General features: G+C 47.2%; 1 protein-coding gene across 4 annotated transcripts in view; it reads right to left on the bottom strand.

The window, feature by feature from the left end:
• The window catches only part of RAB11FIP3 (RAB11 family interacting protein 3), an 82,148-nt gene extending 68,841 nt beyond the window's left edge, over nt 1-13,307 (bottom strand). For all 4 annotated transcript variants that reach the window (XM_033167761.1, XM_033167762.1, XM_033167763.1 and 1 more), the window contains exon 1: nt 12,199-13,307. In XM_033167761.1, coding sequence (XP_033023652.1) covers nt 12,199-13,230 — 1,032 coding nt within the window. In that variant the 5' untranslated portion in view covers nt 13,231-13,307. The remainder of the gene's footprint in view (nt 1-12,198) is intronic.
• Between the last annotated feature and the right edge of the window lie 1,459 nt (nt 13,308-14,766).

Below are 14,766 nucleotides of genomic sequence, written 5' to 3'. Positions count from 1 at the left end.
AACACCAGCATTTCTCAACGCTGTTTAAACATAAATAAGCCATGCTGGACTGGATGAATCCCAAACAGGAATTAAGATTGCCGGAAGAAATATCAACAACCTCAGATATGCTGATGACACAACCTTGATGGCAGAAAGTGAGGAGGAACTAAAGAACCTTTTAATGAGGGTGAAAGAGGAGAGCGCAATATATGGTCTGAAGCTCAACATCAAAAATACTAAGATCATGGCCACTGGTCCCATCACCTCCTGGCAAACAAAAGGGGAAGAAATGGAGGCAGTGAGAGATTTTACTTTGTTGGGCTCCATGATCACTGCAGATGGTGACAGCAGTTACGAAATTAAAAGATGCCTGCTTCTTGGGAGAAAAGCAATGACAAACCTAGACAGCATCTTAAAAAGCAGAGACATCACCTTGCCGACAAAGGTCCCTATAGTTAAAGCTATGGTTTCCCCAGTAGTAATGTATGGAAGTGAGAGCTGGACCATCAAGAAGGCTGATCGCCGAAGAATTGATGCTTCTGAATTATGGTGCTGGAGGAGACTCTTGAGAGTCCCATGGACTGCTAAAAGATCAAACCTATCCATCCTTAAAGAAATCAGCCCTGAGTTCTCACTGGAAGGACAGATCCTGAAGTTGAGGCTCCAGTACTTTGGCCACCTCATGAGAAGAGAAGACTCCCTAGAAAAGACCCTGATGTTGGGAAAGATGGAGGGCACAAGGAGAAGGGGACGACAGAGAATGAGATGGTTGGACAGTGTTTTCGAAGCGACTAGCATGAGTTTGGTCAAACTGCGGGAGGCAGTGAAAGATAGGTGTGCCTGGCGTGCTCTGGTCCATGGGGTCACGAAGAGTCAGACACGACTGAATGACAACAACAAGCCATGCACCCCTCGTGAACCTATATATTGTCAACTGCTGCACTGTGCTTATGGCAGGGATGAGGTACTGGTGGCTCTGTAGATGCTCCTGGACTCCAACTCCCATCAGTCCCAACCAGCACAGCTGACAGCAAATGGTCAGGGTGATGGGAAGCCTCTGATTCCAGCAAGGGCTGGAGGGCCACAAGTTCCCCACCCTTGGCTTCTGGGGAAAGCCACTGGCAAACCTCAGCGACGGCACAGGCAGGCAATGGCCACATTCACAGCATACATTTAAAGCACCAAAAGATCACTTAAAAAATACATGGCTTCCCTCAAAGAGCTACAATTTCAAGAGTGGTGTAATTCCTCTTTGAAGGGAACTCTGGGAATTGTAGCTCTGGAAGGGAAATAGAGGTCAGCACCCTTAACAAACTACAACTCCCAGAATTCTTTGTGGAGACTGTTTGAAGTGGTAGTGTAGTGCTTCAAATGTATGGTGCAAACATGACCACAGAGTAGCAGCATAACATTGTGCACTGATGAGAGAGGGTCAGTATGAACTAGTATATTTTTCTTCTTAAATAATGGGTTGTTTCCCACACGCTGTCAAAAAGGTGGAGGCAGAGTTTAATTTCCCCTCTCAAGAGAACTCCCAACATCCTTTGCAACTTTGCAAAGTTGTCCCACCATGCATGTTCTGCAATGCACCTCATTGGTGATTGGTGTCCCTCAAAAAAAAAAAAAAAAAAAAAACCAGCAACACCGTGGCTGCCCTGTTGAAGCTGGCCATGGAAACAGGTCATCTTTGTTAAAGAATAGAGCACAAAACTGAACTGGCAAGTTTTTAGTTATTTGCTGCCCTTTCAAGAAAAGGCTTTCATTGCCTGGAACCAATAGCTGGGATAATACAATGCTGCTGTTGACTTTACCAGAGGGGGACGGGCGGGACACAATGGGGGAAGGGCAGGAAATCATTTCGTGCTTCTATACACATGCCCTGGACCAAAAGTCTGGACAGACTACTGTTCTGGCTGAAATGACAACCGCAAATATGAACAGCCTCAAATCAATTTTTCCTCTTCCTGGAACTATGCAGCAAGCTCTGTTTTCAACAAGTTATTTCCTCCACCAACTACTTTGTTCCAAAATGAGACATTCCTCCGAGTTCTCACTTGTACCTTGAGATAGGCGTGTATCACAAGTGAAATGCCTTTCCTCGGATGGTTAAGTGTCAGGAAGAGATTGATGGGCATTGCAAAGGTCTGATTCTTTTTCCGTTTTCTGCCAAAGAAGCAGGAAGCTGTGAGCATTACTCCCTTTCCCCTCTCCCCCAAACATAACCTAATAGTGAAAAGTTAAGAAAGCTCAGGTTTCTGCAAAAGGGTACACATTTTCAGAGGGCTGCTTTGATTTATCCTGCTACCCCTTGGCAAAGGACAAAAGGATGGGGTGCTGTCTATGTGGGGTAGCTGATTAGGACCGGTGAGACCCAGGCACAAATCCTCACTCAGTTCACTGTGTGCCTTGGGCTTCTCACTCAAGACATAAATTACAGGGTTGTTGTGAGGGTAACAGCAGAAGGTGCAGAACTCTATACAGCCACCAGGAGCAGCTTAGAAGCAGAAGGGATAGGGAAAGAAGTGTTGCAGGATGAGGCAGGGCAATATTTCTGACCGCCCACGACCACATGTGCCAGTGGGTGGTGACCAGGGGCCACTTGCCAACGAGCATTGGAGCAGGTAGTGGGAATTGCCTGGGCTCACGGGCACCAATCTCCCCATTGCAATCATACTCCTCCCAGCCCAGGGACTGAATACACACCATACATTTGAAGCACATTGAAAGAACATGCCCATCCAAACAAAAAATACTGGAAACTGTAATTTGCCCCCGCTGAGCTACAATTCCCAGCACCCTTAAACTACAGTTCCCAGGATTCTTTGAGGGAGACCGTGATTTACATCTGCAGTGTGTAAGCAGTCCTAGTGACCTTCCCTGTGCACCTTCCTCCTCATTGCAATGGTGCTCCCAAGACTGTGAAAAGCATGGGAGCAGAAAAATTTGGATAAGACACAGGGTGGCCTGGGTGTCCCCCTATGGACCACACAAATTTTTATATGTGTGTGTGTGTACCAGTTATAATGCAATTTATAATTCACAAATAGCAACCACAGAAAAGAATCAGGAGCTGGTGCTGACTATGGGAGACCTGCCCTCTTCAAGACATCCCTTCCTCATAAAGTGTTTCCAGGTTTTCAAAGAACTTGTGTCCCAACAGTGGAACATACATACAAATCATGTGCTCTTTTTTCTCATGTGGTGCCTTCAAACCTCCTTCCAAAGCCACGAGCACTGCAAGGCTTTTCATTGCCATTTAAAAAGAATGTCATGTGTTAGTTCCAGAGCGCAAGCCATGGTGTGTGCCCTTAACTGCATGGGCAGCAGCATGCTGGAAATCTGCCGGAAGAATGACTTACTGCACTCCAGAGGAGAGAGGCATACAGGTAACTAACCCACAGCTCCTGCCACAGTAGGAGTGAGACAGCTGGCCCTCCAAGTGGCTGGACCACCCCATGGCAGCCTCAGATCAGAAGGTACAGAGTTCTGCATCGGCAGCTTTGATGGCCAGGCCTGATGCTGGCTCTCAGCCCCATAAATCCTTTCAGCCAAACTAGAGTCTGGGAGGATCCTGCTCTTCCCTCTTGCACCACAGAAGAAAAACCGCAATATTCAGAAGAAAAGGGAGGAGGGTGGAATCTACATCCTTGTTAGGCCTGCCAGCTTCTTTTCTCCTACATTATTATCACTAAGGCAGAGTTCTTGGCAGAAGTTACCTGGAACAGAGACCTCAGAGAGTTGCTCGGAAGCCAAAAGGGCTTTGGTCAAACAGCTCATTTAGAGCAAGACAGGGAACTCCTGGGCCTTCCTTTTTCGCTAGCCGCTGAAGGAGGAGCCCATTACATTCCAAAATCTCTCCAGACATGTTGTGAACAGAAGGAGCTGCCTTCTACTAAGTCAGACCATTGGTCCATCTAGCTCAAGATTGGCTTCACTGACCGGAAACAGTTCTCCGGGGTGTCAGAACAATAATTTTTCCAATTCCTATTTGCAGATGACGGGGATTGAACCTGGGTGCAAAGCAGATGCTCTACCACTGAGCTATGGCCCTTCTACAAGAGCAGAAAGCCTTTTTCAGCTCAAGGGCCACATTCCCTTCTGGGAACCTTTTGGAGGCCACATGCCAAAGATGGCAGGGCCTGCAGAAAAAGTGGGCAGAGCAACAAATAGGAATACAATATGCTACTTTCAGTGCATGCTCCTTCTGTCCTCCAGCCAGGCAAGCAAGAGGCATTATGGGAGTTTAAGGACACACGGCAGTCAGACAGGAACATTCAAGGAGGGTTCAAAGCAGCTCCGGTGAGGGGCATGGCTTGGGGAAGATTTCCAAGGGCCAGATAGGGAGATTGGAGGGGCCTGCATACTCTAGACCAGGGGTGTCCAACAAGATCGATTGCGATCTACCGGTCGATCAACAACTTTGGCTGATCCTTCCCAAAAAAAGCTCAACAACTCTGGTCAATCTGATCACCGCCAGTTTATTTATACTGGGAGTAGATCGCAGTCTCTTGGAAGTTGGACACCCCTGCTCTAGATGTGGCCTAGGTTAGAACAGGGGTGACTAGGGAGCCTCCCAAAAGCCAAATAGAGAGACTTGGAGAGGCCAAAGTTCCCCACCCCTACTCAGATGGGCAGCAGCGAGAACATTCAGCAAAAACTAAATGGAGTAAGAAAACAGCCCAGTGAAGATTGAACATGCTCAGCAGCCACAGAACACAGACGAATATATTGGGGGGGGGGGTGTACGAAATGAAATGGAGTTCCCTGAAAGAAGGTTCACCAGCTGGCAACATGAGCAGAAGGATTTCTTGTTTCCACAGTACTTCCAATTGTATTCCATATTTTAGGTTAACTTTAAAATGAAAATCTAGCGCACTCTTAAGGATGCATCTGTTCAGTTCAATACAGCTTTTCGATGTGCAGCCCTAAGTGCCGCACATCCAGGCAACCACCACTGTGAGATAAAAGGCAAACTGGAATTTATTATCATTATTATTATTATTATTATTATTATTATTATTATTATTCCCTCCATCTGACTGGGTTACCCCAGGCACTCTGGGTATTAAATTACAAATTACTGGTAAAACACAGTAAGATATCCATACAAAAAGCTGAAGGGTGTAATATTTTTTAAAGGCCTTCCTGGGATATTTTAATACTAGATATGTACCCCATCCCACCCCCACAACCGGCTGGGCCTTGTGTTTGTATATTTTACTCTGCTGCCTTATTTTATAGTACAGTATTGGTCTTTGATTTTGTGAACTGCCTTGTCATCCTCTCCATGAGTGGTGGAACAGAAAGGGTTTTTAATACATGCAACATAGTTGAATTAAACTCAGGGTGAAGGAACGGGTCAGAGATAATAGCTTTGCAAGTGACCAGGGCAAAGCAGCGACTGATTGGAAGCTGCTGGTTTGATACATGAATATTTGAACACTCTCTTTTTCAAGGCAGAACAGAAAGCCCCCATGGAAAACGATATACAGTGGGGAAGAATAGGATGAAATTTAAGGAGAAATTGAAGAGCAGCATCCATATATATATATATATATATATATATATATATATATATATTAAAAATCACCAGGTAGGATTTAAAGTTAGGATTAAAACCTGAGACTGCAGAGAACTGTTCTTTCCTGCCTACTGTATTTGCAAGCTAATAAATTGCTGTCTGTCTCAGAGGATCATAACAGAGGAGAGAAAAACATTTTTCCAGATGTAAGAACATAGGGAGAGCTCTGCTGGATCAGGCCAATGGGGCATTTAGTCTCAGCCTAACCTACCTCACACGGTTGTTCTGCAATGATTGAAAGATGATTCCAGACCACTGATAGGTGGGGGAAGTCATGTCCCACTATCAAAGTTGATCTGCAAGGGTTGGTGGAGGGATAAAAAGCTCTGGCTTGATGAGCCAAAAGTGTTCCCCACCCCTAACCCAGTTGAAGCGTCTGAACAGCTCTAAGGCAGCTGCTTATACTCCTATCCAGCTGGAGAAAGTGGAGGGTAGGGGAACAGAAATGTGCTTCAATCCTTCCAACCATGCTCAGATATCTGAAGTGAAGGCAGGCAATGGTTCAAGCAAGATGGTGGTTCTGGGCTCCAAAAGAACAGAGTTTGGAACAAGCTTGAGGCTAAATGCTCTGCCCCCCACACACTGTTTTTGACATGAAAATCCATGATTCACAGAGGTGCCTGAACCAGTAAACTCTAGCTTGGTTTAAGCCCGGTTCAGATAGAACAAGCAACTCTGGCTTAATAGAAAACCAGGATCTTCGGGACGGAGCCAGCATTCAATGCGAGGAGGTGATGGGAGAGTGATCTTAGCTAGGAACACTGGAAGTGGCCTTATACAGAGTCAGACCACTGGTCTGTTTAGTCTAGTATTGTCTACACCAGGGGTAGTAGGCAACCTAAGGCCCGTGGGCCAAAAGCAGCCCAATCGACTTCTCAATCCGGCCCACGGACGGTCCAGGAATCAGTGTGTTTTCACATGAGTAGAATGTGTATTTTTATTTAAAATGCATATCTGGGTTATTTTGGGGGCATAGGAATTCATTCATTTCCCCCCCAAAAAAATATAGTCTGGCCCACCACATAGTCTGAGGAGCAGTGCACCGGCCCACAGCTGAAAAAGGTTGCTGACCCCTGGTCTACACTAACTGGCAGAAACTCTCCAGGTTTTCAGCCCTACCTGGAGATGCCAAGGATTGAACCTGCAGCCTTCTGCATGCATAGCATATGCTCTGCCACTAAGCTATGTCCCATCCCAAACCAGGCCAACAGCAGAAGCAACCTTCTAAAGATGATGGAGGAGACCTTTCCATTGACTGGAGTGGTTTGACAATACCCAGTAGTTCATGCCCAATATCATTTTGGAGGTTCAACTAGGGGACTAACATTTCCAAAGCAAAACAAAAAAGTGTTAACACTACCTAGACTATGCCTTTCTTGTCAGGATTCCTCCAAGTCTGCCGATGGCTCCCTCCAGTGTGTAGGTGCTGCCGTTTTGGCTACAGAAAGCAATGGCAGTCACAGCCTAAGCATCAGAATTACACAATTGTTGCAATGACGTCCAAGATCACGTTGGCACACTACTTTGAAGAGCCTCAAATGCACACTATGGGAGCCCCAAGGGCGATTAATTGCAATTAAGGTAACTTCGAAGATCAGTTTAAAAAAAAAAAATGCAAACCTGTGAGATAAGCACGACAACCTGTAATGAGAATTACCGGTAAATCCATGTGAAGGAATGACATCTCAGCCAACTGTTTAGGCTGAATAGCTCCCATATGGTGTGTGTAATAGAGCTATATATACACCCACACAAGCCTTGATGTAGAACGCCTTTGACATCTTGCCTTCGAGACACCGCTGGATTACTCTCATTTTTATTATGCCACATTACTCCACTCAGACATCCTCTCTTAGAACTCCCATTTCCAACATCCTCTAAGCAAACGGATAGGTAAGGTGTCTAATTTGGATTTTATTTTTATTTTATTTTTTAAAAAAGAGACCAATTACAGCATCTTCACCGAGAATAAAGTAGGCTACCTGCAACTGCACATCTCAGAGTTACACCCAGGCACACACCCTACAGAATAATGATTTGTAGCACAGTTTCAGGCTAGCATCATGCAAACACGTGCCAGAACTCCTTCTGCTCTTTGGAATCACTGTTTACCCTTCACTATTCACCCCCACCCACCCAATTTTTGATTGCGTCACATAGAAAATCGCAGGTTTCACCTGCAGCAAAGTGATAGTCTGAAAGCTAAAGTCATGCCAGTATCAATGCAAACAGAAAGCAAATTTCTCAAACCTAGTAACATTTGTTTTAATGGGCATCTAGGGGGAAGATGGGGAATTGGGGGGGGGGGGACACCAGGCATGCACTTCATGTTTCTCAGGTGTCTCCAGGTGTGCACAATTTGGCATCGCAAAGCTGATGCTCTGCTTAACATTTTTGCTCCCATCTGCAGTGGAGGCTGGTCCATTAGGGGGATTGGGGCATTGCCCCCCACCAATTTCAGGCAGCCCCACCTGTCTGCCTTCTTACTTACAGCCAGTCATTGGGGTTGCTCCTGCCTGTCATTGGCTCTGGCGCCACCTGCTGTTGGTCTCCCTGCCTCCTGCCCTACCAGCCCCAGGGGGCACCAATCGCCACTTCCACCTGTAATTTATGCAGGAACAGTTTGTCCCCGGAGAACTAACAAAAAAGTCAGGCATATAGTCAGAAATGTTAGCACAGCATGACTTTTTATTCCCACCTTTCCTACAAGGAGGTCAAGGTGGCATAGGCAGTTCTGGCCTCACCTTACAAAAACGTATTTTATCTTCATAATAACCCTGTGAGGTAGGACGGGCCAAGAGGCTAGCCTGAGGACACTCGAGATTCTTTGGTAAGGAGGCATCTGAAACTAGACCTCTCCTCAGCCTGACCCTCAAACCACTGCACAACACTGCCCCGCTATATCTATGAGGTGGAATCCTTGGTCAGTGGAGCGGAGCAGCAGAAACTGAACTAGAAGCAGCCACAAATTCATGTAGACCCAAGCAGCTTATTTCTTTTCTCATTTCCCCCCCCTCATTTTTTAAAAAGCACATAGGTTTGAGAAATTGCTTGCACATTTATTCTGCTTACATTTCCTCAAGGGTGAGAAACCTCCAGAAGACAGCTGAAAATTCAAATGAAAGGCATTGGACACACAAACCAGTCCTATTTCTGATGCAGGCATTTTAAAATGAAAGGTAGAGAGAGGTCCTAGACCAGAAGTGGGGGAAATCTCCAGATGTTGTTGGACTACAACTCCCATCGCTGCTGATCTTTGGCCATGCTGGATGGAGCTGATAATGGGAGTTGTAGTCCAACAACATCTGGACTACATCCCCCAATGTTGTTTTTCCAGCAACTGGGCTCCCTTCCAGTTTGTTAGAGAAAGCCAAGATGGTATCTTCCATGTTTTGGACTTCAACTCCAATAAGCTCTTGCAAACACTGACAAGGGTCAGGGATGATGGCAGTTGTAGTCCATCAGTTGGAGGGTACCATGTAGGCTAGCCCTGTGTTAAGAGTATGGGAGGAAAACTGACGGAGGGGGTTGCAAGGGACAGCTGGGTAGGTGGGGAAAACAGGAAGCACCCCTTCCAACCTGCAAAGTCTCCTTACAAGTGCCCCCCCCCTCTTAATGGCGGGATTTGTTCTACCTCCACTGTTAGAGGCATTCTGCCTCTGGATACCAGTTGCCAGGAATCTCAGGAGGGCAGAGTGCTCTTGCACTCACATCCAGCTTGCAGGCTTCATGAAGGCATCCTGTTGGCCGCTATGAGAACAAGATGCTGGACTAGATGGGCCATTGGCCTGATCCAGCAGGCTTGTCTTATGTCCATACTGTTGAGGTAAAAATAGGGCGAGATGCCCAGTGTTGCTTTTATTGCATCAGGCTTGGGTTAGAAACCAGGTGCACTGCAGGTGTGCACAGGCCTGGTTCTCATGACATACTAAGCCAACCTTTGGCGACAGCTCAGCATGGTGCAACAGGACCAAGCCCAAAGGCTGCAAGCCATGATTTAGGGCAGAGCAAATATATATACTAGGTGCTCATGTGAAAGAGCCATGCCACACTCTTCACTGGCATGTAGCAGGGCACAGTAATCAAGCACGTTAAGTAGCCAACAGGACTTGGAAAGAAACTCGAGGCACTTCCAGACAGTCACTGTTTTCGGGTGGCGCTCAATAGCATATTGACCAATTCAGGTAGCCAATTTACAGTTGATCTTTGTGGAAGCAGGTCTTGGACAACAAACCTGCTTCCACAAAGGACTGGACTTTTTTGCAACAAGCAAAGCAACAACAAAAAATGCACTGGGAAGTGTCAGATAACACTCGCTTTCATGCAACGCTATCTTAACCTCCCGGAAAACAGATCAGAATGAATGCTCATTGAATAGCCAATGTTGACTAATCTCACTGCAAACCAATAAGGAGGAATGCTCAAAAACCTGGTCTTCTGCACGTGTCCTCAGAAGCATTCAAATATGATGGGCAGTTGGGAGCAACAAAAAGACATTTGGTACAACACCATCCTATCATCCCAAAACCGCAATGGACGTGCAAATCAATGTCACTGCAAGATCGTAAGAAGGTAATCCCTCCCCTTAACACATACAGGATGGGGGAAGAGTGGAGACGTCTTTAACACAGCAACAAAACATGACCAAGCATTGCCAGCAAAGTTGCTTATTGCAGCCAGCGAGTCGTCCAGATTCATCATCGCTACCAGGCAGCACCACGCTCAAACATGCACAAAAGCCATGGAGAATTCATGCCACAACTGCACTTTGAAAGGGCAAAATTAAAGTCCTAATTTGAAAAGAAGTGTGTGCACTTTCAAGCAGTCTACAATAAGCATAGTCTAGTAGTATGTCCCTTAAGACTAGGTGGCACTCAAGACAACCAACATTTCACCCCAGGTTAAGCCTAGTAGGTAAAAACTTAATTTGAAAATTGGAGTCCTTGGAGAATACAGGAAATAAAGTAGAAAGGTTGCAAGGACTCAGGTTGCAAGGACTCAAAGTGAAGACACACTCGGTACACTTTGACCATAAAACTAAGAAACGATAGCTGAAGAAGAATAAACGAAACAGGGCCTTGTCCTGGAGTTAACAATCGTTGTAACTGGAATTTGTTTTATACTTTCAACAACAAAAATAGAGAAAACCATTGTTTATTGCCATCCTGGCCTGAGTCTTTGCAACCTTTCTACTTTATTCCTAGTAGGTTAAAAACAGCAGACCCTCCCAGCCAATTAAAGTTAAGTTGGCACACCTATGGCGAATCTGAACTAAGCAAGAAGCAGGCTAGATATACGCAACATTTGCCCCTCACATTACCTCCAGTTGGAAGACTGACAGCACAAACCAAACCACATCTACTCAGAAGTAACCCCTACTGAATTCAATGGGGCTTACTCCCACATAAACAGGGTTAGGATTGCAGACTTATGTAAAGAAGGCTACAAAGGCAAAATTTTCCCAATCCCCTCCTTTCGTGGTTCTCTGTATTGTTCAAGATGAGAGCTCCTATGGTAGCAAACACACACCAAGCACAAAAGTAGGTATCAGATTCGATCAGATTCCATCATACCACTTAAAAGTAGGTGGGATCACAGTTACACACACAGGTGATGGTCACAGCAGATGAAGAAATTAAAAGCTTCCAGAGCCTTTGGCCTCATTTCTATATACAAAAAATAAAAATCAAGCCACAGTTGGGTTTTTTTCATGGCCTGCCCTTGTCATTTCTTCCTACAAGTCAAAACAGCCATGTGTGAATGCTTTCCCCATCCAAACACAGAGTGGAAAATGCCTTGTTTATATGGTAGAGCAGGCATAGGCAAACTCTGCCCTCCAGATGTTTTGGGACTACAACTCCCATGATCCCTAGCTAACAGGACCAGTGGTCAGGGATGATGGGAATTGTAGTCCCAAAACATCTGGAGGTCCGAGTATGCCTACGCCTGCAATAGAGAGTTGGCTAGGCCTCACCTTCTCAGTGGCCTAAAACTGACAAGCTCAGAAGAAAGCCTTGTTACTGGTATACACTGGGCCCAAAGCTGCAGTCTTCTTACCCGTACTAAGTCAGGGCTGGTCCTGCCATCAGGCATCATGAGACAGCCTCCCCAGGCAACCAATTTAGGACACCATGAAAGGCTAAGTCATTAGTTATTTGTTTTCGTTATCATAAGTCAATTATCATTGTATATTTACTCCCAGGGAGAGGCACTTGTGAGACTTTGTCTCAGGTGTCAATGTAACTCGGCTGCACTTGAGTACTAAGTTCCACTTGATGTAAGGTGGTTGTGCAGGAAAATATCTTACAAGGCTTGACTTGAATGTAAGCCTCACTGGCCTCTCTGGGGCTTACTTCTGAGTAAACATGAATAGGCTTGGGCTGTGAAATGAGAGTGCCATTAAGAGCATTCAATGGAACTGCTCAATACAACTGCTCTTCCTCAATTCAACACTGGAAGCATCCACGAAAACCTCTCTCATAGAACCAAAGTTATGTGTTGGCTTGGCTACAGAATAGAATAAGATTTATATCAGATACGCATATTAAAAAGCTCAGGGTAATTCACTATACACAAGAGAAGCCATCAACCCTCAACAAAATTAGCCTTAAAAAAGAAAAAGAAAACCCTATTACCTGCTCTGCTCCATAAACTGTAGCAAACTGGACAAACTCCTCTATCCGGACAAATCCATCACCATCACGGTCCAGGGCATCAAAGACAGCTCGGAGCCGGGGAGCATCATCTGGAGAACTTGGAGAGTCATCCTCTATGTGTTCAGTGTGCCCAAATTCAAGGTGTGGGCTGAGATTATTGGGAGAGTGGAAAGCAGGAAAGAGGTCCACTCCCGTGCCAATTTGGGGAGCAAGAGCCAAATCCAAAGGCCGCAGCAAAGGGCTCTGCGGGCACTTCTGAGAGTCACAGCTATCCATATCTTTAGTCCAAGGGGTGCTTGCGAGGCCTCTGTCTAAGGGGCCTTCCTCCTCCTCCTCCACCTCCTCCTCCTCTTGAGAAGGCTCACCAGCCAAGATCAAGGGTTCCCCACCTTCCACAGGCTCCTGGGGTTGTAGAAAGGGTTTTCCTTCACTCCACTCCTCTACAACCGGTTGTAAATCCTGAGGAACTGGAGACTCAGCCTGGCTAAAGGAGCAGGAGACCAACTGCTCCTCTTCCCTCAACGCTGTGCTTTCCTCCAAGGCCAACCCATCACGGACAGGAACAAGCCTCAAATCCAAACCCTCCCCAGGGCTATCCGGATTACTGTTATCGCCCACACCTGAACCGGTTTCTCCGTCGCTGATTGGCTCCTGGGCCTCCCGGTCCACCTCCTCCGGCTCCTTCTCCACGCGGTACAAAAATTCAAGGGGGCCGTCGGGGAACAAGGCTTGGCGGCGCTCCATCTCACCGAGCTTCATCCCGTTCAGGACCCGCTCCAGGGCCAAAGGCTTTTTTATGTCCCCTGTTCCGGGCAAGATCAAGGCGGTGTTTCCCGCGGTTGTTTCCCGGGAAAGCAGCACGAGTTCGGGGCTGGGCAAAGCCGGTCCTCTCTTCTGCTCCAGGAGGAGGTATTTCCCATTCTGGAGGGGCCCCAGCGTCAGCAGCGTCTCTCGATCCGGTTTGGTCCCTGGATCGGAAAGAGTCATTAGCAAATCCGGATCCATTTTCATCAGAGAGAAACTGAAGGGGGGGAGGGGAGAGGAGAGCGGGTTGCTTTTTCTTGTTTCCTTTTAAATAGAAAAGGGGGAATGCGAGGAGGAGGGGTGGGGAGAAAAATGCAATAAAGGCCGCTCCGCTTCTCCTTAGCAACCGCCGCCCCGCTACTGGAAAAAAACCCGATCTCCGGTTATGGTGCCGTTTTGGACGCCTCGGAGGAATCGCTACTGCCGCCGCCGCCTCTCCTGCAAACCGGAGCCGCGCTCCTATGCCATCGCCTCGCGTCCATCACCTCCACACCCTTCGCATCTCTCCCCTTCCAGAAGGAAAAAGCAGCCCGCAGGCACACGCACACAACACCTCTACTCCGGAGGAAAAGAGAAGAGTTGATCTATTAGATCACGTGAAAAAAAAATATCGATTTCAAGGAATAGTAAAATGAGGTGGTTGCAATCCAGGCAACGGCAGCGCGCGCACTCGCAGAACAACCCCCCCCCCCCCCAAAAAAAAAAGATTCAATGGAAGGAGCAAAGGGAGTGGGAGGAAAATCGGCAGCGCCCCCACAAGAAGGAGGGGAGAGGAAAAACAAGCCAGGCAGCTTTTGCAAAAGGAGGCCCCGGTTCAAGCCGGCATCCAGAAGGGCGCAGAGAAAGCGCGACTCACTCCGGGGGCACAGGAGGAGAAATCAGGTGTCCCCCTCTTTTTTCCCGTCTCTCCTTCGCCTCCTCCTCACTCGCCTACCCGACGGGTCTGTATCCTGGCAGCGCTGCTCTCCCCTTGCGGCAAGAGGTGCATGGCAGGCGGCGACCGTCTCGCTCCTCCTCTCTGCGAGCAAAGCCGGCTGGTGGCGAAGGAGGGCGGGCGGCTTGGCTTTTCGTCTGCCCCGGCGCCTCTGAATCAGGCTCCTCCCGGCCGGGGGGGGGGGGAGAGAGGAGGAGGCCGGCTTTGTGTGCGTCTCTCTCCGGATCAGGCTCCACCCGTTGCTTGCCTGGCCGGAGGGGAGATGGCAAGAGGGGACGGAGACTTGTGTGTGGAGAGCAAGGAGACAAGGTGTTTTTTAAAAAACAAAACAAAAAACCGGGCCCAATCTGGGGATTACTCAGAGAGTGGGGAGCACTAGCCTTCCAGCTGTGCGTGCAGGAGATGCCACTGAATGAATCTATTGTATTTATTGACTGCATTTACAAACATCCTCCCAAACAGCCTTCAGCGTTCGCATTCGCCACTTAAAACAGCTTTTAACCTTCTGCTTGACCTGTTTGTTTGTTAATTCTGTTCCCGTAATTCTGTTCTGTAAGCCTCCTTAGCACAAGTGTAGAAAACCTCTAAAGCAAAACGGGCCAAAGATGGCACGGGATACAGGAGCCCACCTTCCTAACTTTCTGCCAACTACAGGTGGGTAGCCGTGTTGGTCTGCCATAGTCAAAACAAAATCAAAAATTCTTTCCAGTAGCACCTTAGAGACCAACTGAGTTTGTTCTTGGTATGAGCTTTCGTGTGCATGCACACTTCTTCAGATACCAAGAAGTGTGCATGCACACGAAAGCTCA

Source organism: Lacerta agilis, chromosome 13 (assembly GCF_009819535.1).
Source record: "Lacerta agilis isolate rLacAgi1 chromosome 13, rLacAgi1.pri, whole genome shotgun sequence".
NCBI classification, from domain to species: Eukaryota; Metazoa; Chordata; class Lepidosauria; order Squamata; family Lacertidae; genus Lacerta; species Lacerta agilis.
Note: the sequence above shows the minus strand (reverse complement) of the source record. Positions and strands in the feature narration are given on the sequence as shown.